Raw genomic sequence first — 24,537 nt, forward strand, 5'->3', positions numbered from 1 at the left:
GTCTGCAGGCTGTCCAGTCCTGGTCCTGGAGGGTCAGTGTGTCTGCAGGGTTCTCCAGTCCTGGTCCTGGAGGGTCAGTGTATCTGCAGGGTGTCCAGTCCTGGTTCTGGAGGGGTCAGTGTGTCTGCAGGGTGTCCAGTTCTGCTATTGGAGGGGTCAGTGTGTCTGCAGGCTGTCCAGTCCTGGTCCTGGAGGGTCAGTGTGTCTGCAGGGTGTCCAGTCCTGGTCCTGGAGGGGTCAGCATGTCTGCAGGCTGTCCAGTCTTGGTCCTGGAGGGTCAGTGTGTCTGCAGGGTGTCCAGTCCTGCTATTGGAGGGGTCAGTGTGTCTGCAGGCTGTCCAGTCCTGGTCCTGAAGGGTCAGTGTGTCTGCAGGCTGTCCAGTCTTGGTCCTGGAGGGTCAGTGTGTCTGCAGGGTTCTACAGTCCTGGTCCTGGAGGGGTCGGTGAGTCTGCAGGCTGTCCAGTCTTGGTCCTGGAGGGTCAGTGTGTCTGCAGGGTGTCCAGTCCTGCTATTGGAGGGGTCAGTGTGTCTGCAGGCTGTCCAGTCTTGGTCCTGGAGGGTCAGTGTGTCTGCAGGGTGTCCAGTCCTGCTATTGGAGGGGTCAGTGTGTCTGCAGGCTGTCCAGTCTTGGTCCTGGAGGGTCAGTGTGTCTGCAGGGTGTCCAGTCCTGGTCCTGGAGGGGTCAGTGTGTCTGCAGGCTGTCCAGTCTTGGTCCTGGAGGGTCAGTGTGTCTGCAGGGTTCTCCAGTCCTGGTCCTGGAGGGGTCAGTGAGTCTGCAGTGTATCTGCAGGCTGTCCAGTCCACTAGGTGTCTAACATTGTGGACCCCTGCTCTGAACCCCAGGAGGGAGGCTGTGACTTGCCCCAGTCGGTGCTCTGGGGTGCTCTGCTGGGTGACTTGCCCCAGTCGGTGCTCTGGGGTGCTCTGCTGGGTGACTTGCCCCAGTCGGTGCTCTGCTGGGTGACTTGCCCCAGTTGGTGCTCTGCTGGGTGACTTGCCCCAGTCGGTGCTCTGGGGTGCTCTGCTGGGTGACTTGCCCCAGTCGGTGCTCTGCTGGGTGACTTGGCAGAGGGTTTGGCCTGGGGTGACCAGGCCGGCAGTGTGGGCTCAGCCACACCACTTCCCAGCTACCGAACCTGGATCCAGCCATTACAGTGCTCTTCCCTTACATTCAGAACTGACCCTTCATTGTTCAGTCAACCCAGATGACTTCTGTAATTAAAGATTACCGAAGGACTTGCAAGGCTACCCAGGGCTCAGCAGGAGCTCCCTCGCTCTCCAGAGGAGTTGGGCCAGGGCAGGAGCGCTGTGTCACCACCATCCCACCCTCTTCAACTGTGCAGCCTGCTCCTGGCTTCCCTTCCAAAGCAACGTGTATTTTTAATCCTAAATTTGCTCTGAACACCGGGGTCACTAGACCTCTCTGTGGTACAGCCCGCTCCTGCCCTGATATCCGAGTCCACCGTCACTCCCGAGGTAACAACCTCTGCATAAAAATTACACGATGACGATGCAGAGCGTGAATTTGACAGGAGGGTGTTGTTGCACTAAACGCCGAGAAATATCTAATCTCATCAAACCAAGGCACGGCGTCTGGCTTGCGAGCAGAGACCTGGCCACCCCCCTAGCCCGCCGCTGTCCTCTCTCCCCGGCGATGCGCTCCGAGTCCGATCCCAGCCGTGCAGTGCGGCGATGCGCTGCTGCGCCTGTCTCTTCCATTCCAAGATGGCTGCGGGTGGGAGCGGCGGTGGAGCTCCGTGTCTGAATTTCTCCAACCCCGGACCCCTCGGCAACGTGCAGTCGAACAACAGCGCTCAGGCCTCGGCCAACAGCGCCGGGGCATCGCCGGGGCCTGCGGGAGGGGTGCAGGGAGCGGGCGGGCACTGCAATCCCCAGCCGGGCCCCGGCGCAGGCGGCGGTGCCGCAGTTGGCGCTACCCCGGCGACGCAGAACGCTTCCTCGCAGGGCGGCTCTGCTCAGAGCGCCGGCGCTGCGGCCGCGGCCGCCGGGGAGACGGCAGCCGCAGCCTCGGCCTCGGTCACGCCGTCCGCGCTGCCCTCGGCTCCTGCAGCGGCCGCCGCCGTGCTGGTGTACCGGGAGCCCGTGTACAACTGGCAGGCAACGAAGAGCACGGTGAAGGAGAGATTCGCCTTCTTGTTCAACAACGAAGTCCTGAGCGACGTGCATTTCTTGGTCGGGAAGGGCATGGGGGTACAGCGCATACCTGCGCACAGGTGAGCCGGCTGCGACATGCAGCACTGACGGTGACTGCGCTTTATCATACAGTATATTAAAAATATACTGTATGATAATCACGGCAAAACTCTGCGTCTTGCGTACGGATGTTTTGCTGTGATTATTGTGCGCAGTATTTTAGCTAAAGGACCGGACATTTCTTTTTAAAAGCGTGCCGTGCAGATCGTGTTGACAGTTATATACTATTATTATAAAGACTGCCTGTGTCCTGGGTGAGGACCATGCCGAGGTCTGTGCACACACGCAGACTCCAGGGCAGAAATAGTCCGAGCTGCAGGGGAGACTGTAGACAGTGGAGAATGAAATGAATGTCCGAAACAGGACCCGACCCGACCCGCTGTCAGGCGTGGCGCGTGTTTCTGCAGGACATGTCCGGATTCCCCTGTGTGTCTGTGGCAGGTTTGTGCTGGCCGTGGGCAGCGCCGTGTTTGATGCCATGTTCAACGGGGGAATGGCCACCACTTCAACGGAGATCGAGCTGCCGGACGTCGAACCCGCCGCCTTCCTAGCGCTACTAAAGTGAGACTCGGTCACACCAGCCCTCTCGCTGTCCGCCTGTCTGCCCCTGCGTCCGTGACTGTGTGTCTCTGCCCCTGCGTCCGTGACTGTGTGTCTCTGCCCCTGCGTCCGTGACTGTGTGTCTCGCCCCCTGTGTGTCTCTGCCCCTGCGGCAGTGACTTTTGTGTCTTGCACCCTGTGTGTCTCTACCCTTGTGACAGTGACTGTTTCGCGCTCTGTGTGTCTCTGCCCCTGTGTCAGTGACTGTTTGTCTCACGACCTGTGTGTCTCTGCCCCTGCTCCAGCCCACGCCAGTGTCTCTGCCCCTCCCCTGCCCTTGTCTCTGTCTCTGTTTCTGCCCTTGCCCCTGCCCTTGTCTCTGCCCCTGCCCCTGCCCCTGCCCTTGTCTCTGTCTCTGCTCCTGGCCCTGCCCTTGTCTCTCTCTCTCTGCCCCTGCCCTTGTCTCTGTCTCTGCTCCTGCCCCTGCCCTTGTCTCTGTCTCTGCCCCTGGCTCTGCTCCAGCTCACACTCCTGCCCCTGACCCTGGCCTTGAAGTCTAGAGCTCTAGTGTTATCCTCGCAGCACTGGGTGTACCAGGCCTGATCTCTGCGCTGCGTGTACCAGGCATGATCTCTGCGCTGCGTGTACCAGGCATGATCTCTGCGCTACGTGTGCCAGGCATGATCTCTGCGCTACGTGTGCCAGGCATGATCTCTGCATTGCATGTGCCAGGCGTGATCTCTGCGCTGCCTGTGCCAGGCGTGATCTCTGCGCTGCCTGTGCCAGGCGTGATCTCTGCGCTGCCTGTGCCAGGCGTGTTCTCTGCTCTGGGTGATCCAAGTGTGTTTCCTGCGCTGTGTGCGCCAGGTTCCTGTACTCAGACGAGGTGCAGATCGGGCCGGAGACGGTGATGACAACACTCTACACGGCCAAGAAATACGCCGTGCCGGCGCTGGAGACTCACTGTGTGGAGTTCCTGAAGAAGAACCTGCGCGCCGACAACGCCTTCATGCTGCTCACGCAGGTACAGCACAGCGCGTGGCCCTCTGAGCGCCTGCATGGAATACGGTGAAACAGCAAGATTGTAGAATTCTCATTGTGGGGGGTTGTCCTCAACAGTTTGCACATCCCAGTTGAGGTTATTACAGAGATTAGTCCCAGTGCTGTCAGTGAGGGATCTCCTCCCTCAGTCCTGGATCTCCTGTGTGTGGCTGCAGAGCTTCTGCAGTCGATATTTGAGTGGCTCAGTGGCGGCAAACATGTCTGCACTTTGTTGTTGTTCTGATGTGGGCAGAGGCAGTGGCTGCTCGCTTAATTTTCGTAAACTTTAGTGGCTTGGCAGTCGGGCCTCAGTGCCCCGTTGCTCTGTGAGCACCGAGTCATGTCTTGGTGCCCCATTGCTCTGTGAGCACCGAGTCAATGTCTTGGTGCTCGTTTGCTCTGTGAGCACTCGGTCATGTCTTGGTGCCCCATTACTCTGTGAGAGCTGAGTCATGTCTTGGTGCCCCATTGCTCTGTGAGCGCCGAGTTGGGCCTCGGTGCTCTGTTGCTCTGTGAGCGCTGAGTCATGTCTTGGTGCCCCATTGCTCTGTGAGCGCTGAGTCATGTCTTGGTGCCCCATTGCTCTGTGAGCGCTGTGTCGGGGCCTCACTGCTGTGCCCCGTTCTGGTACCCCGTGTCGATGAGCTGTGTTGTGCTGCAGGCCCGGCTGTTCGACGAGCCCCAGCTGGCCAGCCTCTGTCTGGAGAACATTGACAAGAACACCGCCGACGCCATCGCGGCTGAGGGCTTCACCGACATCGACCTGGGTAAGACCCGGTCTGCCTGCGGCGCCGCGGGGGGCCGCGCCGCGGGTGAGTGACCCCGGCTCCCTCTCGCCTCCCGCAGACACGCTGGTGGCGGTGCTGGAGCGGGACACGCTGGGCGTCCGGGAGGTGCGGCTGTTCGGGGCGGTGGTGCGCTGGGCCGAGGCGGAGGCCCAGCGGCAGCAGCTCCAGCCGACGCCGGAGAACAAGCGCCGCGTGCTCGGCAAGTCCCTCTCGCTCATCCGCTTCCCGCTGATGACCATCGAGGAATTCGCCGCCGGTACGCCTGCCCGCTGCCGGCCCCTGCTCCCCTGTTTCCGCCGTGCTTTCTCCGAGACGGGCTGGAGAGGAAGGACCTCTCTGGTCTCCACGTTGTGTGGCCTTGTTGTCAGAATTTATCCATACAGCTGTTTGTGAATTAATACAGTAAATCAGTAATTTACCTTATTGCATCATGGGAAGACAATGATAAAGCATACCCAGGAGATGAGTGAGTTCTCACGCTGTTGATCAATCGATCAATCAAGTTCTCAAGTACTTGTTTCTTGTAGCTGGTCGACCCACCTGTCTGTCTGCTTCGTTCCCTGACTCTGTCCTTGCCCAGGTCCGGCCCAGTCCGGCATCCTGATGGACCGGGAGGTGGTCAGCCTGTTCCTGCACTTCACGGTCAACCCCAAGCCGCGGGTGGACTTCATCGACCGGCCGCGCTGCTGCCTGCGCGGGAAGGAGTGCAGCATCACGCGCTTCGGCCAGGTGGAGAGCCGCTGGGGCTACAGCGGGACCAGCGACCGCATCCGGTGAGCGAGACTGGGGCTCCTGTGCTGCAGGGCTGCCCCGAACCCTGCTGCCCTCTGACCCCTCCCTCCTTCTGGGGCTCCTGTGCCGCAGGGCTGCCCCGGACCCTGCTGCCCTCTGACCCCTCCCTCCTTCTGGGGCTCCTGTGCTGCAGGGCTGCCCCGAACCCTGCTGCCCTCTGACCCCTCCCTCCTTCTGGGGCTCCTGTGCCGCAGGGCTGCCCCGGACCCTGCTGCCCTCTGACCCCTCCCTCCTTCTGGGGCTCCTGTGCTGCAGGGCTGCCCCGAACCCTGCTGCCCTCTGACCCCTCCCTCCTTCTGGGGCTCCTGTGCCGCAGGGCTGCCCCGAACCCTGCTGCCCTCTGACCCCTCCCTCCTTCTGGGGCTCCTGTGCCGCAGGGCTGCCCCGAACCCTGCTGCCCTCTGACCCCTCTTTCGTTCTGGGGCTCCTGTGCCGCAGGGCTGCCCCGAACCCTGCTGCCCTCTGACCCCTCATTCGTTCTGGGGCTCCTGTGCCGCAGGGCTGCCCCGAACCCTGCTGCCCTCTGACCCCTCCTTCGTTCTGGGGCTCCTGTGCCGCAGGGCTGCCCCGAACCCTGCTGCCCTCTGACCCCTCCCTCCTTCTGGGGCTCCTGTGCCGCAGGGCTGCCCCGAACCCTGCTGCCCTCTGACCCCTCCCTCCTTCTGGGGCTCCTGTGCCGCAGGGCTGCCCCGAACCCTGCTGCCCTCTGACCCCTCCCTTCTTCTGGGGCTCCTGTGCCGCAGGGCTGCCCCGAACCCTGCTGCCCTCTGACCCCTCCCTCCTTCTGGGGCTCCTGTGCTGCAGGGCTGCCCCGAACCCTGCTGCCCTCTGACCCCTCCCTCCTTCTGGGGCTCCTGTGCCGCAGGGCTGCCCCGGACCCTGCTGCCCTCTGACCCCTCCCTCCTTCTGGGGCTCCTGTGCTGCAGGGCTGCCCCGAACCCTGCTGCCCTCTGACCCCTCCCTCCTTCTGGGGCTCCTGTGCTGCAGGGCTGCCCCGAACCCTGCTGCCCTCTGACCCCTCCCTCCTTCTGGGGCTCCTGTGCTGCAGGGCTGCCCCGAACCCTGCTGCCCTCTGACCCCTCCCTCCTTCTGGGGCTCCTGTGCCGCAGGGCTGCCCCGAACCCTGCTGCCCTCTGACCCCTCTTTCGTTCTGGGGCTCCTGTGCCGCAGGGCTGCCCCGAACCCTGCTGCCCTCTGACCCCTCCTTCGTTCTGGGGCTCCTGTGCTGCAGGGCTGCCCCGAACCCTGCTGCCCTCTGACCCCTCCTTCGTTCTGGGGCTCCTGTGCTGCAGGGCTGCCCCGAACCCTGCTGCCCTCTGACCCCTCTTTCGTTCTGGGGCTCCTGTGCTGCAGGGCTGCCCCGAACCCTGCTGCCCTCTGACCCCTCTTTCGTTCTGGGGCTCCTGTGCCGCAGGGCTGCCCCGAACCCTGCTGCCCTCTGACCCCTCCTTCGTTCTGGGGCTCCTCTGCCGCAGGGCTGCCCCGAATCGGACTACCCTCTAACCTCTCCCTCCCTCTGTCCCTCTCTCAGGTTCTCGGTGAATCGCCGGATATTCGTCGTGGGATTCGGGCTTTACGGATCGATCCACGGACCCACGGATTACCAGGTCAACATCCAGGTCCGGCTGAGTCCCTGGTATCTTGTGATGAAGGGGAGGGAGGGGATGAGGTTCTGGGCTCGAATGTCAAAGCAGAGTGCAGCCCTGCTGCTCTGTAACCTCTGTTTCTTCCTGTGCCTGTGCCCCCAGATCATCCACACGGACAGTAACACTGTCCTGGGTCAGAATGACACCGGGTTCAGCTGCGATGGCTCGGCCAACACCTTCCGGGTCATGTTCAAGGAGCCTGTCGAGATCCTGCCCAACGTCAACTACACTGCCTGCGCCACGCTCAAGGTGTGTGTGGGCGTCCCAGGGGGCTGATTCTGTGGGCGTCCACGGAGGGGTTCTGACCCAGATCTCTCTCCCAGGGCCCGGACTCCCACTACGGCACCAAGGGGCTGCGGAAGGTGACCCACGAGTCGCCGTCGACCGGCACCAAGACCTGCTTCACGTTCTGCTACGCCGCAGGAAACAACAATGGCACCTCGGTGGAGGACGGACAGCTGCCCGAGGTTATCTTCTACACATAGTGACCCCTGACCTCTGGGGTCACCTCTTTAACAATGACCCCTGGCCTCTGAGGTCCTCACAATGTAGTGACTCTTGACCTGTGAGGTGGTCACCTAGACACAATGACTTTTGACCTCTGCAGGTTTAATCTGTGCAAGACACACATGAATACATGATGACCTTTGACCTTAGAGGTCATTTTCTCTGGCTAGAGTGGTGAGGGGTGGAGGGAGTGTGGGGTCACCGGTTACAGCTAATACAGCTGCTGGGTGGAAGACTGAGGGGTTATCTTCTTGCAGTTGTGACCTCTGGGGTTAGAGGTCATCTAGAAACCCTGACTGACCGGCACAGATGTGGAGTGAGGGTGAGGGGGGTCTGGGGACTCTCCTGTGATCATAGTGAACCCTGAAGGCTGCAGTCTTGCTGCTACTGCAGCCTCTCAAGTGAGCTGGTCACTCTGTCACTGTGTTGTTCTGCATGTGACCGTCAGAGGGAAACTTGAGTTCAGCTGAGCCCCACCTGTGCAGTTACCCTAGATCATAGAGGGGGTCCCCTACTCCCCCTTGTCCTTGGCATCTTGAGTTAACACAGGTGTTCATTTTCACAGTTTTCTTTGCCTGAGCATCTACACACACAGTGTGCCCTGGGGTGTGAAGACACTGGGCTTGAAATTTTAAAATCAGACCCACAGATCCAGAACCTTAATTTTTTAAATGAAGTAAAAGGGTCCATAGAACCCATTCTACTCCTGCCCAGGGGTTTTGCCCGGGAGGAGGGCGGTCGGTTATCTCAGTAGCAGAACAAGTGGGTCCAGCTCAGTCCCCAGCAGAGAGGCCCGTTGGCGCTGCTGGGGTTCGAGCCGAGGGGCGGTGGCCCGGGGAGGGCCCGTGAAATGATCTGCTTCTGCCCCCAGCACAAGGGAGCAGGTGGGACGCTGGCCTGCATGGCGCGGTGTGGATCTGGCTGCTGGGCTCCGCTAGCCACACCCGTGTTCCGGTGAGCTCTTCTGCAAACGTGAGAGGGACAGAACTCCCCCCAGCCACCACAGGCTCCCGTGTTGTTTTCAGAGGGGCTCTGAATGACTGAATTGAATGTGTCAGTTGCTTTATTAAGGAAAGTTAACATCCTCTCCAGATCCCTTTCCTTGACTGTTTAAAAGCCTTCCGTCAAACCTGCAGGATGGGCCTGGACTCCCCCACCACAGAGACTAAAACTACATAATGACAACGTACATGAGCAGGCAGTTAAATTAGCTGAGCTGGATTCTGGTTTGTCTGGTGGGTGAGAGTTTTGGGGTAAGAGGAGCAGTCTTGCACACCTGTGCTGCAGGTAGCTCAGGTGTTGTTGTGCATGCCATGATGAGGGATTTAGATACATCTATACTCTGCTTTATGTGTACTACTCCATTTTTATGCATCAAGCAGCCTTCTTGCGGAAGAATATTGAATTCTCTTCATTAGTACTTGAGAATGTTTTTTTTTTTTAGTCGATCCAAAGCTCGCAGCTTAATGGTAGAAACTGACAATCTCACTTTCTCCTGAATGTGTAAGAAATGTTTGTGTGCTGTTTGAGTTATGTAATTGTCCTTTGTAAATGCTTTATGTGTGCTCAGTCAAAACTGTAAATATTCACTGCAAATATTAAAAAGTTACCTGGTGACTGGTTATCCAAGTGCTGAAACCTCAGGTAGCAAGAGATGGGTCTCTCGTGGTAGGAGAGTTATCTTTCCCAGAAAGAGCCCTGTATCTGAAGATTTGTGTTCTGGTGGGCCCATAATCACCAGGGCTGGCCGATGCCAGTGTGTGATCTGTTTCCCGGTTCAGCTTTTTTTCCGTCCTGCACATTCCTTAAGGAAAACATACTCCTCTAAGTCAGTGATTCCCAATCAGTGTCCTAGTGCCCCACACACCTGCTGTTTTTCATACCATTCCAGCATCATTAGATAATTACCTCCAGCTCCCAGCTGGCAGCCCCACTGCAGCCCAGCAGGTGTGAGCCTGGTCAGTTCCTGGAGGGGAGACTCCTGGGAAAGCTAAGGTTTCTGCTGGAGTAGGTGTTGGTGGGGCCAGTAGGGGGCGCTCACCCTGCAGTCTGTGTGAGTCCTAACGCCCCAGTATAGTGATGGGGACACTACACTGTAAAAAGGCGCAGTCCTTCAGCTGAGAAGTAAAACCGAGGTCCTGACTCTCTGTGGTCATTAAAAATCCCAGGGCGTTTCTGAAAGAGTAGGGGTGTTACCCCTGTGTCCTGGCCAAATTTCCCCCTGGCCTTCACCCATCATGGCCTCCTAATAATCCCCTTCTCTGAACTGGCTTCATCACTCTGCTCTCCTCCCCACTGAGAGCTGGTGTGTGGGAAGCGGACTGGCGCATCATCCAGGTGGGTGTGGAAGGGATCCCCATTACCTCTGAAGAGCTTTGAGTGTCTAGAAAAAAAACTTTGTAAGTAAACCATTATTGTAAACCTAATTAATCAAAGAAGTTTCTTTGAATTTAATATTTGCTCTTTGTTTTCTGGGATTTTTTTTCTTTTACAAAATACAACAGTTAAAGCTCCAAACATGTTTCTTAGCTTGGAACTGCTCAGACTCATCTTCCTCTTATTAAAGGTCAACAGGAGTCCCAGTTTCACAGATCAGTTTCTAAATCCTGGAGGTAAAAATTGACACTATAGAAAATTTTAAAAACTTTTCATTAAGCACAGAATCACAACCTTTGTGAAAGTACCGCGAGATGCCGTGTCGTTGCAAAGCCCTGGTCTCACCACGGGCGAGAGTGAGTTTGTGAGAATTGCGATGTGATGCAGTCCTTCCTGCTCACTAGTCCCTGTAATGACTGATGTGATGTAGAGCAAATAAGTGTAGGTTGTGTAGCAGACATTTCACTGCAGAAATGTTCCAACACGATTGGATTCAAAGAGATGTCTTCACAAGCCTGCTCGTTTACGGCATCATAGATCTGGTTAACCTCACCAGAATTTTCACCTTGTTCTGAATCAGAATATGGTACTGGGCAGACCTGCAAACTGTTTATTTAGTGCTGTAAATAGTGTGCAGGTTTTAACAAGTCCCTGTGTACATTTTACTCTTATTGTGGTTTGAAATGCACTCGTCAATGTGGATTCTAGTCTTGAGGTAAAGAGTTGCAGTTCCCCGTTAAGTCAATGAAAGAGGTTTGATTGTGTAACCAAGGAATCAGCTGGAACAGGCCTGTGGGTGACCAGGACCAGGCCACAGGAATGATCACACCCAGAAGTTACAAAAATGAAGTCCTATAGAACATTAAAACAGGATGTTTTAAGTTGACTCCTGCTGTAATTGTATAGGACTTGTAGGGAGTGTTTTTTCACACATCTACCAGATGGTGCTCTTCAAACATATGTATCAAATATCCAACTGTGGTGTAGCGAGCAATGAGCCTTTAACCCACAGCTTATAGACAGCCTAGCATCCAGCAACCCATTGTGGAGAGATGGTAGAGCACAAATTCTAACAGGCTTCTGGCACTTGTCCCTTGCACACTTAAGGAACCATAGCCCCATATCCACCCCCTTCACACACACACAATCATCAAACCTGTTTTTACAGCCGTTTCTATGAACCCATCCCTCAAGTCGCAAACACCCAGTTTCTTCCCCCCTGAAGCCATCACCAACATCACAAGATCTCTCAACAGCCTCCTCGCAGCGGTAGTTTTAAACTCCTGCACTAATGGATTCAGTGCTCTGGTAGGGGCACAGTCATGACTGTTTCCCAGATGTGGCACAACTCAAAAGTTTTACACACACAAGGAGCCGGTTGTTTGTAAATCGAGGGGAGTATTTCCCCACACCAGGATGGAAACCCAGACCTCTGCTCACAACCTGACACCCTCAAAAGCTCTGGGTAAAATCTAAAGAAAAAGACCAGAGAACATCTCCAGTTTTTATGTTCATTTATTGTTTATTTTTTTTCTCCATAATTTGTTTTATGTAGCCGTTGAGTTCATCTGGATTTCTCTGTTTTGGCAAGTCAAGTGTCTGTGATGCTCGCGGTGGTCTGTACAGTCCTGGCCCTCACCCAGGCGCAGTGGAGGAAGATGAAGGGGGCAGGGGAGGTGGGGTGGGGGGTGCTGGGGGGGGGGGTTGTTACAGTTTGTCCAGGAAGTTGTCCAGAGCTGGGATGCCCTCCTTCAGCCCCTTGCGCTTGCGTGTCTCGGCCACGACCTGGAAGGGCTTGCTGCTGGCCTCGTAGGGGTCCCCGGGCAGCACCTGCCAGTGGTCGAACACGCACTGCGGGAAGGCCTGGCCTCCGGTGTTGGAGCGCAGGTCGGCGGTGAAGCCTGGGAAAAAAAACACACACGGTGTCAGGAGTGTCGGGCTTGTCTGTCACGGGCTGAGCCGAGAACACTGGAATAAATCCGAATCTGCTCCCAGGGTACCAGCCCTACATTCGCAGTTACTACACCTATCTAGTGTAAACGGACAAAAACAGTGGAACAAAAAGAATGTAAGGCTCCACAGCTGAGGTATGGACACGAGTTAGGTATTCTGGGACGATGCAGAGAGATCTCTAGCTGGCCTTGCAGTCACAGGGCATCACTACCTGGGGCAACGGCTAACCGTCTCAAAGTGCATCCAAAGATCAGCATCAACACTCACCGAAGGACTCGTTGACGGGCAGGTAGGCCTTGACGATGAACATGGGCGTCCCTGCCACCTGCGACTCCTCAAACACGTGGCCTCTCTTCCTGTTCAGCACACCATAGATTCCGCCCACAACCTGCTCGGGGCACTGCAATTGGACAGAACAGTACGTCAATCCCAACGCTCTCGGCAGGCAGAGAGCCCCGCCCGTACAGCAGGGCTCACAGGAGCTGTCGGACTGGGGGGCAGCAGCAGAGCAGATTTACAGCAGGGCTACTCAAGTCCAAACGACTCCAGACCAGTATCCGAGAACGTCAACAAAACACAAAGCAGCCTGGCTGCAGACGGGTAAGCAGGGTTGAGTAGTTTCTCACACTTCTGCCTTTTAAACCAGAAGTGACCAACAAGGAGGTTGATTGGCCCAACACAATATCGCAGGCAAAGTGACTAAAAACTAGGCGTGTAAGGATGCGATCAGACTCACCTGGATTTCCACCAGGTAGATGGGCTCCATGAGGCGGGGCTGAGCGGTCAGCTGGCAGGCGTACAGCACACGGCGGGCCGTGGGGATGATCTGGCCACCGCCGCGGTGGATGGCGTCCGTGTGGAGGGTCACGTCGTGGATGTCGAAGCGCACGGCGCGCATGTTCTCCTCGCACAGGGCGCCCTGCCGCACAGGGGGGGGGTTAATTAGTCACACGTCCAAGAGCCCCACCTGCCCCATTCACAACCTAACCCAGTAGGTCAGCACTCTCAGGACAGGCCTCCTCAATGTCAACTCCTAACGTTGGTGCATCAAGCAGACTGTTCAGCCCTTGGGGACCCGAGTCCCTGACTGAAGGAGACTCGGGTTTTAGTCCGGAAGCTCCAATTACCATCAACTGGCCACAACTCGACAGCGCCGCGTCGTTAGAAGCTGTACGATTTGTCATGTATAAAACTAGATGGGACCAGATCGGATCACTCTCACGCACATCGCCACAGCACTGACCAGCAACAGGAGAAACTACGAACTGGCAGCACCTGTGAGCCTCCTACTACCAGGTCCCAAGCTCCTCACAGAACCTCACAGTGGCTTGGACAGAGCGTCTAAAAGCTGGACGGCCAGGTTTCTTATTCTTAAATCCCTGGATCAGCTGCCCAAGAGCCAAAACTCATTCCAGGTCTTCTAAGGCATTAGAGTGACCTACAGGTGCCCCCGGGAAAAGAGCCATTAGCCCACCTCCCCAATCCCTCTTACCTCCTTGGTAGCCCACTGGAACCCAGCCACCACGCTGTCCTTGATCTCATTCAGGTACTGCACTCCCTTGGTCACGTCCACCAGCACGTTGGGCCCGGTGCCATCTGGCCCGAAGCACCAGATCTTACGGGCCTCGCCCACATCCCACTCGTACTTGTCGGCCAGGTAGCGGGCCCGCGCCTTCAGCTCCTGGCGCGCGGTCACGTCGCCCTTCTCGATGTCCTCGGCCAGCCCCTCGGGGAAGGGGCGCGCGCGCATGTACAGGCGATTGTGCTTGTTGGGGGACTTGGACAGGCACATCTGGTTGGACTCCTCGCTCACCGTCTCTCTGTAAGACACCACGGGGTCCGATTTCTGCAGGGGAGAGAGGGAGAGGATGAGCCAGGACTGATGCACACCACCGCCGGCAGCTGTGTGCTTCAGAATGGGCCTGCAGGGACCTCGCCCCCCCCAGTGACCCCCAGCAGGCTGCAATACAAACTGGGCCTCCATGCAAGAGTGTTGGCCGATAAGGCCGGTGTCTCAGCACTTCTGGTATTCGGCAGCGATGGTACTGCAGACCGAACAGGACAGCTTCATCGCACTGCAGCGGCCAGCAGGGGTCGCTCTCCCTGTACCTGCAGGCCCATGAGACCGACCACCGCACTGTCACCCTCTCTCCCAGAGCCTGCTGGGGATTGCAGCACGCAAGGGGTTCTGCAGGCTAGCTCAGCGCAAGGCAGAGGCCTGGAGCAGAGAGTGCTTCCTGCTCTATACCATCAGAAGAATGCAGTCTCTGTAGAATCCAGCACCCAGGCCTTACTGCGTAGCTCTGTTGCAAACAGCAGCTCGATTCTGTACAGGCCTGCAGCTGTGTTTAAAGTGACGATAAACTCGGACAGAACAGCAGCTGAGTGCTAGACCACAGTCAGCAGTAAAACCCGCCACGCCCCAGCCGTACCTTCAGTGGAATGCAGGCGTGGTCCTCCTCCAGGTCCTTGAGGCAGATCTCCAGGTGCAGCTCTCCGGCGCCGGCGATGATGTGCTCGCCAGACTCCTCGATGATGCACTGCACCATGGGGTCGGACTTGGCCAGGCGCTTCAGCCCCTCCACCAGCTTGGGCAGGTCGGCGGGGTTCTTGGCCTCCACGGCGATGCGCACCACGGGGCTCACGCTGAACTTCATCACGCGCATGTTGTGTGCCTGCTCGAAGGTGGTGATGGTCCCCGTCTTCACCAGGAACTGGTCCACGCCGACCAGCCCCACGATGTTGCCGCAGGGCACGTCCTCAATGGGCTCCACGTACCGGCCCATCATCAGGATGGTCCTAAAAGGAGCACAGGAGAAGCTGGTCAGACACGACGCGCCCGCCCAGAACCAGGGGCCTCAGGGGCAGTCTCCTGAGCCCACCAGGCCCGGCCATCCCCAACCGGTACTGACCTCTGAATGGGTTTGAGGTAGAGGTCCTCCTTCTTTCCTGGGGTGTAGTTTGGTCCCATGATCCGGACCTTGAGGCCGGTGGAGACGCAGCCAGAGAACACTCTGCCAAAGGCGTAGAATCGTCCCTTGTCAGTGGTCGGCACCATCTTGGAGATGTACATCATCAGAGGGGCCTTGGGGTCGCAGTTCTTAATGCCTGAGAGAGGGAAGACCGTTACTGACTGGAAACTGCTGGGGGTTAGAGCACAGTACCTCCACAGCCTGGAGGTACTCTTAGAAATAAGCAGGGCTCATCCAGCATAAAAAAAAGCAGTCAAAAGGATCTAGCGGGACTTCATAGGAACAACAAAAGCTTCCTACTCCATGGTAAGCTATCTCCTGAAGTCAGGAAGACATTCACACAGCACCGCAGGGCAATAAATGATCATATCGCATTAAGCAACCGAGGCACCAGTACGTCCCAACAGCAGCAGCAATACCCCCCCAGTGCTCAGGATCCCTACCCATGGCGGCCTCGTCGTCGCCAGGCCCCTCGTACAGCAGCTCGCAGCGGTACTTCTGGGCGGTGACGGGCGAGGGCAGGTGGATGGTGATCATCTGCAGCAGCGCTTCTCCCGCCGGCAGCCAGCGGCGCATCACGGCCTTCAGCAGCTGCTTGCCCTCCTTGTCCTTGTCCTCGTTGTCCAGCTTGATGTCCAGCTTCTCGATCAGCTTCGCCGTCTCCTCCTTCTTGAAGTTCATGATGGCGTCGAACACCTGGAGGAGCACGAGGCAGGCGTTACCATGCAAACCCACTGGCCAACCAGATACCAAATACCAAAACACCTGGCCAACACCACATTGTGTCGCTGCAAGACCTAGGAACTACAATCCCCCAGCTACACCGAACGAGAATCAAAGCTGTGGAAATTGAGGGGCTTCGCTCTTTCCAGACCGCAGAGCGCACAGCTGTGTGCTGCTGCGATTGTGGGGCCCTGTGCCGCCATGCAGTCAGACTAAAGTCTCTCATCACCAGCCAGTCAGGTCAAAGTGAAGAATATTTCAGGTCATCACTTGCAGGCAAGAGCGTACAGCTGACAGGATCCCCCTCTTCTGCCAGGGCTACAAGTCTGGAAGAGCTCCCCACTAGAATACAGGAGCTGGGGCACCCCCGGCCTCACAGCGCCCACCCACAGGCTGCTCACCTTGAAGATGGGGTCCAGGATGAGCTGTGCAAAGGTGCGGGGCAGCTTCTTGCCATCTGGGGAGTTGGCGGTCTTGCTGAATTTCCCGGTAGCTGGGTCAAAGTACCTACAGACAGAGGAACAGTTACTCAGAGCCCTGAAGCGGAGGCTTGGCGTTTATCCAGAACACGGGAACCCCGATAACACACACCTGTCTCCCCACAGTTTCTTCATCATGTCCTCCACCTTCTTGGCCCTCTCGGCCGGCGCCAGCTGGGCGTCACCCTTGGCAGCGAACTTGGCCACGTACATCTCCGCAAACTGCTTCAGGGTGAAGGCCCAGCCGTGCAGACCAGAACCGAACCCCACGGTACCGATCACTGGGTCAATCTGAGGGGTGGAGGAGGAAGAGAGACGCATGAGCCTTCAAAATACAAACCTCCCAGTATCCCATCTTGCACCAGCTTGATCCAAACCTGCCTCCAACTGCAAGCCAAAGGCTCAGTGTTGTGCTCTACCAGCAAGCCAAACCTCTACAGCCCCTGGAGGGGGGGGAGGACTATAGAAGGACCCCACAGCGCCCTCCAGGAAGTCTACATTCCCAGCGCCTCACCATGATGTTGCCCATGGGCCCGGTCTCGTCCTCCCCGTAGGTGGAGATGATGACGTTGACGTTCTCCACAATGCGCTGGAAGGTCTGGTACAGCTCCTCCGGCTCCAGCTGCAGCTCCAGCAGGGCCCGGTCCATCTTGTTCATCATCAGAACCGGCTTGATCCGCTCGGCGATGGCCTGCCTCAGCACCGTCTCGGTCTGCACGCACACACCTGGCCAGGGAGGGAGTGGAACGGCTCAGCATCCTGCAAGGCCAAGCTACAAACCCCTCAGAACGACGCCAAACTCACTACACAGCTACCCAGTGTACGAAATCACCCGCTAGGCATCGAGCATAACAGTGCATTAAACTACGATCAGCGCCCGCCGGCGGCTCCTCTCATACCGGAGACGCAGTCCACGACCACCAGGGCCCCGTCAGTGACGCGCAGGGCGGCGGTGACCTCCGAGGAGAAGTCCACGTGCCCGGGGGAGTCGATCAGGTTGATGAGGAAACCAGAGCCGTCCTTGCACTGCTTGATGAAGGCCAAGTCGTTGTCGCTCAGCTCGTAGTACATGGAGATGGCACTGCGCAGGGAGGGAGAGAGCAGCCCATCAGTCAAACGGCTTCGCTGCAACGCCTCTGAGAAAGCTCTCGACGAGGCGCTCCCAGCACCTGCTGTGCACTAGCCAGGCATCTCTGCTGGACAGACAGCGATGTGTACAGCAGTCCAGTGCGACACCGGCCGTCAAACACCCTCTTTTCAGCCGCACTGGGGACTGAACCGCATCGCCCCCCGTGACGTTAATTATCAAGGTGACCACGGCAGTCACAAGGCCAGACCCCCGTCGCCACGGCGACACTCACGTGGACTTGATGGTGATGCAGCGCTCCTGCTCGTCCTTGCGGGTGTCGGTGAAGCGCGTCTCGCCGGCGCGGGCCGAGGCGATGATCCCCGCCTTGGACACCAGCGAGTCGGTCAGGGTGGACTTGCCGTGGTCGACGTGGGCGATCACAGACATGTTCCGGATGTTGGACTTCTTGTCCATGATGGCACGGATCTGGTCTACGGTGAAGTTCACCTGCGGGGGGGAGGCGGACAGAACCGTCAGGCAGAACAGGACAGACCGGACCTGCACCCTGGGCAGAACTGGGCTTGACGAGGCCAGGAGGACCTCGCTGAGCTACAGCGCCGCAGTCTAACGGACATCCCTCACCAGGCCACGGGCACGAGGCACAGGGGTGAGCCGCAGGCTAGGAAGCAAGAGGACAACACTGAGCACCCCTGTGTGACTAACACCTCAGCCTGTTCTTACAGCAGGGAGCACATTCACCAATAATTACTGTCCCAATTAAGAGAGCTGCTCTCGAGTTCAGCAGACTTTCCTCCATCATTCCTTAACCTCCCTGAACACCCTTGGCTGAGGACTCGTTCTCGCCGACAGGCTCACTCCTGCTAATCAGGGTCCACGGGGGTGCTGTTGCCGATGGAAACCGCAGCTGGCCCACCCCTGACACCCACACCCTGGTCAGCCTCGCCAGTGCCACAGCTGGAGGAGTTCGAGTGGGCCTTCCCTGCCAATCCGGACCAAGTCCATCTGACCCGAGGGACCAGGCTTTCCACTTGACCTTTCAGCTTCCGTTTTAAACCCCCCCTCACTACGAGACCCCAAACCCCCGGCCCGCTGATGGGCGACTGGACCCCAACACGGCCCTCATAGGAGCGTCAAGAGGGCCACGCCGTGGGATCAGGCTGGTCCGCTGGCTCGGAGCCGCAGTTACACGGTCCTGTAAGGACTGACGCCCCCCCCCCTAACGCGGCAGAAACCGGGGGCGCCTGACAATGGTGGGGCCCAGCGCCACCCCGCGCACAATAGCGGACTCCTGACGCTGCAGGAACCGGTGCTCAGCGCCGCACTGGGGAGGGGGGGTTCTGCAGCACCGCGGAGGGGCTCAGTCTTTGTCTGAAACTGACGCAATAGCGGCGCGCTGTCTGCGGGCTGAACGACCGTTTTCAAGCTCATCGCCCTCTGCGGAGGTGCTCATCGAGGCCGTCACCTCACCCACCGCCCCTACACCGGAGGAAAACCCTTATCCTTCCCGTCTGCAAGCGTACTGGCTCAGCCCGGGTGCGGCCTAACTAAACGTTATGACTGCGCATCATCAGGACAAGAGCCAAAAAACGGGCCTGTAGCTCACGGGCATTTAAATCGACTTCACGCTCTAATTTTGGGGCCGCCCTTGCGCGCGCCCATTGATGCGTACCGACTCGGGCCTCCCCTCCCTTGCTGCAGCCGGCATCGAGTCGAACCCCTCCCCGCTCGCCGGTCCCGCTCTAACGGCTGAGCGCCGCACTCGAGCGCCGAGGCTCCGCCAGCGGGCCACGTGGATACACGGCCCGAGCCGGTGGCAGCCGGGCACAGGCGCGGCCGGTCTCGCCACATAGAACCGGCTTCGCTCCATTTAAAACACGAGAACGTGCCATAATACAGACATTTTACGTAAAAAAAATGAACGATTTGAATTGACGTCACCGGCTTCAAGCAGAGGCTGGGGACCGAGAAGACACGATGACTGACCCAGCCGGCTGCCCATGACAAAGCCGGCGGCTGTTAATTCCCGCACAGACCGAGGAGCCGCCCTGTCTCCCCGCCTCCCAGCGGGGCTCCCGGGGCCGGATTCCCCTCCGCGCAACAACAAACAGAAAAACACGCACAATCGCCCCCGCAGGGTCCGGCGCTCAGCGCATCTTCACTGCCAGGAAATCAGACAGCAGCGCCTGAGAGAGCAGGGTCTCGGCGCCGCTCCCTCTCGCCCCGGACTCGGGCAGCAGGTGGCGGGGACTCTCCCTGGCCGAGCCGGGGCTCAGCAGCTGCCATCTTGCCGCCTCTACCCGCCGACTCCGCTCCCCGTCCATCACCCCCGCGGCCACGGACCCCGACCCGCGCCCGGCCTCCATAGCCATCCCAGCAGGAGCGGCGGGCAGCAGGGCGCCCGGCCCCTAGCTCCAGACCGCGCTGTCACTCACCATGTTGGCGGATGGTCTCGGATTCTTGATACGGACAAAGATGCGGGGAGAGATACGCTGCCCACCACGGTCGCGGATAGGCAGGGAAGAGAGAGCTGACGTCAACAAGCACGCTTTTATACTGCCGGCGCCACGTGACCGGCGTGCTCAGCGTGCCCGAGCGTGCGCAACGTGGAACTCCCCCCCCCCTCCTCTTCGCGGGGCGCGGGCGTGACTCACGCTGCCTGCCTGTGGGCAATGACACGAGGGACATTATCGTGACTCGTGGCAGACCGGTCACACCCTTCGCGGAAAAATATTGCGAGGAGGCGAGATAAAGAGGCGGATGTAACACAGCCAGATGGAGCTGCTTTCAGAGAAAACGTAGGGCTCAAGACTACAGTAGTTCAAGGAGGGAGCTGCGTCAGCAGGCATAGGCTGCAGAGGAACAAGTAAAGGTTTATTCCTGCTGAAAAGAGAAGAAAAGACCCACAACGTTTCGGCTGTGGAGCCTTCTTTGGGTGCGATACGGACAAGGATGCGGGGTTAAAGACTGTGATATACTGTAATGTATATCACTATATATGTCCAGATCTTGAATCGTAATGAAGATCAGTATTACAGTCCTGAACAGAATATTATTTTGTGTATAAACTGTCCCTAGCGGTAGAGAATACGGCACTTACAATTACTGAACTGAGGTGGAAGGAGATCTTTATAAATGCTTTAAAAGTGTGTATGGAGACATAGAAAAGTGGAGATCGAGGGGATATTATACTCATCCAGGTCATCTGCCAGCACCTTTTTCATCCAGGATGTCACCCAGCTGTTTCTTTCAACAAGCAGGGGTATTGGCTTCGCTTGTTCCACCCTCCCACAGCCCTTTGTGTAAAGAAGGGCCTCGGAGCCTGTTCCGAATGCTCCCCCCTGTAGTTTTCATCTGTGTCCCGGGGGTCGTGTTTCCCTGCAGCGCCGACTCGGAAGAAGTCCGCGCCTCTGAGGCTCCGCCGAGCTCGGCTGCCTACAGACCCGCTGTAAAACCCCGCAGGACTCCGTTTGAATAATTAGGGATCAATTATGTCCCAGCTAGGAAGTTGCTCTGGCGAAACGTTTTTATTTCTCTTTACTTTCAAGTGTGAGGACGACCACCACTGTCCCTGTCCCTAAGAGACCCAGCTGCCTGAATGACTGCTGCCCCGCTGCACTCACATCAGTTATCATGAAGCTGGTCAGAGCACACATCACCTCCTCACTGCCTGACACCCCAGACCCGCTGCGGTCTGCCTATCGCCAGGACAGGTCAACAGAAGATGCTATTGCCACTGCCCTCCATACTGCCCTCCCACACCTGGATCAGAAAGGAACATATGTGAGAATGTGCTGTTTGTTGACTACAGCTCAGCATTCAATACCATAGTGCCCTCAGAGCATGTCATGAAGCTCCAGGACCTGGGACTGAACACCTCCCTCTGTAACTGGATCCTGGACTTCTTGACAGAACGTCCGCAGGTGGTGAGGGTGGGCACCAACATATCCTCTACCCTGACTCTAAACACTGGAGCCCCCCAAGGCTGTGTGCTTAGCCTGTCCTCTACTCCTTATGTACCCATGACCGTGTCACCAGACATCACTCAAACTCCATCATGAAGTTTGCGGACAATACAACAGTCATCGGCCTGATCACAGATGATGAAGGGTCTGCGTACAGGGAGGAGGTTGAAACCCTGGCAGGATGGTGCCAGGAGAACAACCTCTCTCTGAGCATCAGTAAGACTAAGGAGATGATTGTGGACTATAGGAAACACCAGGGAGGAGATCACACACCTATCTACACCAATGGGACTGCAGTGGAGAGGGTCAGCTGTTTTAAGTTCCTGGGAGTTAACATCTCGGAGGACTTAACCTGGAACCACCACACCAACACTGTGGTCAAAACAGCAAGGCAGCACCTACTCCACAGGCTTAAGAAGTTCAGCATACCATCACATATCCAGGCCAGCTTCTACAGGTGAAGTATTGAGAGCATCCTGACTGGTTGCATCACTGCCTGGTATGGGAGCTGCTCCACCCTGGATCGCAAAGTACTGCAGAGGGTGGTGTAGTCAGCGCAGCTCATTACCGGCTGTGAGCTACCAAGCATCCAGGAGATCTACTCAGCTAGATGTCTGAAGAAGGCCAGGTCCATTCTCAGGGACCCCAGTCATCCCAGTCACAAACTGTTTTCTCTCCTACCGTCTGATAAACGGTATCGAAGCATTCTGTCCAAGTCCAACAGATTAAGGAACAGCGTCTACCTCCAGGCAATAAGACAGCTAAATAGCCAACCTGCAGCTCCTTCAGCAAATCACCTGTAATGGCTACATGAACATACTGTTTTCACTGTATTCAGCACACTGCACTACTTGGACATTTGTATTGGATACACCCTGGACACATCACAGCTCTATTTATATTGAATTCTGCCCGAGTTTATTTTATTCCATTTCTATTGCTCTATTATTATGTAACCTTATTTTGTAACTTTAATTTTGTGATTTTTATCACGTCCAACATCTATCTGCGTGTCGCACTTGCGAAATCTGCCGCTGTGAAGGAAACGTGTGGAGCGCATGTGCGACAGACCCCTGTTCTCCGGCAGGTGGCAGCACGAGTCCGGGGATCAACACTGAGCTGCGCAAGCGCGGATCTGTCCGGGCTCCGCAGCTCCGCAGCGCTGCGCTCGGCTGGGCGGTGAGCCGCTGCGGGGACCCACACGCGTGGCGCCTCTGTAGGTCCAACATGTACAGCTTGTAGGTTTAACATCCAGACTGGTGCTCTGTGTGTTCAATTCTGTCTTAACTCCCTTTGCCCAGGGGGAATCGTCAGCAAATAATGTTCATGTCTGTTAATTAACTGGTAATCTGGTTCTGAATAAGAGCACAGAAACTACATCAGAATCACTGAAAAGAAATTAAACCCTTTCTCTTGATCTATCTCACAAGCCCTCTGACTCTTCTTTCTCTCGTTGCCAACTATAATCTCCTGCTTCTGTTTTTTTTTTCCCTTGAATTCCAGTGTATCCGATTTCCAGACTATTTCCCGCCCAGGGGATAGAATGAACAAGAAACTCGTTTTCCCTCTTTATTTCTGAAGGTATATGTAGTGTTTTCAAAAGTTGGTAAATACACCAGTTAGCTTTTAAACACACACTAATGGAAACGAAAAAAGTTCGAGCTCCGAAAGAAATCAGGTGTTGTAGAAGTTGGAGAGCAGTAGAAGGCAGGTGTTCTAGGTGTTATTGATTGGGGGGGTCTAGGTGATATCGGTGAGGGGGGGAAGGCAGGTGTTCTAGGTGTTATTGATGGGGAGGGGGTTCTAGGTGTTATTGAGGGGAGGGTGTTCTAGGTGTTATTGATGGGGGGGTGTTCTGGGAGTTATTGATGGGGGAGGAGGCAGGTGTTCTAGGTGTTATTGGTGAGGGAGGAGGCAGGTGTTCTAGGTGTTATTGTTGAGGGAGGAGGCGGGTGTTCTAGGTGTTATTGGTGAGGGGAGGGTGTTCTATGTGTTATTGGCGAGGGAGGAGGCAGGTGTTCTAGGTGATATCGATAAAGGAGGAGACAGGTGTTCTAGGTGTTACTGGGGCAGGAGGAGGCGGGTGTTCTAGGTGTTATTGGTGAGGGGAGGGTGTTCTATGTGTTATTGGCGAGGGAGGAGGCAGGTGTTCTAGGTGATATCGATAAAGGAGGAGACAGGTGTTCTAGGTGTTATTGGGGCAGGAGGAGGCAGGTGTTCTAGGTGTTATTGGGGCAGGAGGAGACAGGTGTTCTAGGTGATATCGATAAAGGAGGAGACAGGTGTTCTAGGTGTTATTGGGGCAGGAGGAGGCAGGTGTTCTAGGTGTTATTGGGGCAGGAGGAGGCAGGTGTTCTAGGTGATATCGATAACGGAGGAGACAGGTGTTCCAGGAGTTACTGGGGCAGGAGGAGGCAGGTATTCTGGGTGTTATCAGACCTGTCCAGGTGCAGATGTTGCAATGGCAGCCTCACTCCCAACAGCAAGAAATCAGCTGACATCTTATCTGCTGCCGGCTGGTCACAAACACATACACACACATACACACACCACACACACAAACACACTCTCCCTTTCTGCACTTTGACCTTCTACTCATCAGATAAACAGCAATTACTGTGAAATAATTATAAAGATGTAAGAATTATCAGCTTCATCATAATTACTGTTAGTACCATGCCAGTCTCACTATCTCCCCCGAGACACTCTGTCCATGAGATCAGAAAGGAGGAGGGGGAGGGGAGGAGGACAGGTACAGAGTGAAAGCAATAAGGCGAGGGAGGCTAACAGAGAGAGAGGAGGGGAGGACAGACGGAGGAAGAGAAAGAATGAGGAAATCAAGGAGGAAAAGGAAATGTCATAAATATTCTCAAACATGGGACAAGGATTCTTTACTAAAATATCAATTTCCCTCCCGCATTTCTCAATATTGACAGACCCAGAACGAACAGCAGGCTGTTATCATCTGGGAGATAATCAGTTACCCAGTGTGTGACTCCCCGCTGAGCTCACAGGGAGAGCTCTGCCAGTATGTGACTCCCTGTCCCACTGAGCCCACAGGGAGCTCTGCCAGTGTGTGACTCCCTGTCCCACTGAGCCCACAGGGAGAGCTCTGCCAGTGTGTGACTCCCTGTCCCACTGAGCCCACAGGGAGAGCTCTGCCAGTGTGTGACTCCCTGTACCACTGAGCCCACAGGGAGAGCTCTGCCAGTGTGTGACTCCCTGTACCACTGAGCCCACAGGGAGAGCTCTGCCAGTGTGTGACTCCCTGTCCCACTGAGCCCACAGGGAGAGCTCTGCCACTGTGTGACTCCCTGTCCCACTGAGCCCACAGGGAGAGCTCTGCCAGTGTGTGACTCCCTGTCCCACTGAGCCCACAGGGAGAGCTCTGCCAGTGTGTGACTCCCTGTCCCACTGAGCTAACAGGGAGCTCTGCCAGTGTGTGACTCCCTG

The 24,537-nt window shown here is 56.7% G+C and overlaps 2 protein-coding genes across 3 annotated transcripts; one reads left to right on the plus strand and one right to left on the minus strand.

Annotated features, from left to right (window-relative positions):
* Positions 1-1,508: 1,508 nt before the first annotated feature.
* LOC148639292 (BTB/POZ domain-containing protein 2-like) lies at positions 1,509-9,146 on the plus strand. Of its 2 annotated transcripts, none has more exons than XM_088622460.1 (9): positions 1,509-2,235; positions 2,657-2,776; positions 3,623-3,779; positions 4,458-4,563; positions 4,643-4,840; positions 5,165-5,357; positions 6,908-6,983; positions 7,125-7,271; positions 7,346-9,146. In XM_088622460.1, the coding sequence occupies exons 1-9, from the start codon at positions 1,694-1,696 to the stop codon at positions 7,505-7,507; spliced, it is 1,701 nt and encodes a 566-aa protein (XP_088478586.1). In that variant the 5' UTR covers positions 1,509-1,693; the 3' UTR covers positions 7,508-9,146. The 2 variants fall into 2 exon arrangements, with proteins under 2 accessions (XP_088478586.1, XP_088478585.1); XM_088622459.1 differs by having other exon boundaries at positions 1,511-2,235; positions 6,908-6,995.
* Positions 9,147-11,404: 2,258 nt separating this feature from the next.
* Positions 11,405-19,710, minus strand: LOC148639293 (elongation factor 2b). Its single transcript, XM_088622458.1, has 13 exons — positions 19,555-19,710; positions 17,394-17,608; positions 16,932-17,113; positions 16,547-16,758; positions 16,145-16,323; positions 15,955-16,060; positions 15,274-15,526; positions 14,771-14,966; positions 14,291-14,657; positions 13,351-13,704; positions 12,595-12,777; positions 12,126-12,258; positions 11,405-11,806 (listed from the first exon to the last, which is right to left on the minus strand). Exons 1-13 carry the CDS (start codon positions 19,555-19,557, stop codon positions 11,613-11,615), a joined length of 2,577 nt encoding a protein of 858 aa, XP_088478584.1. The 5' UTR covers positions 19,558-19,710; the 3' UTR covers positions 11,405-11,612.
* Positions 19,711-24,537: the final 4,827 nt, after the last annotated feature.

Source organism: Lepisosteus platostomus, chromosome 27 (assembly GCF_059453375.1).
Source record: "Lepisosteus platostomus isolate fLepPlt1 chromosome 27, fLepPlt1.hap1, whole genome shotgun sequence".
Classification (NCBI taxonomy): Eukaryota; Metazoa; Chordata; class Actinopteri; order Semionotiformes; family Lepisosteidae; genus Lepisosteus; species Lepisosteus platostomus.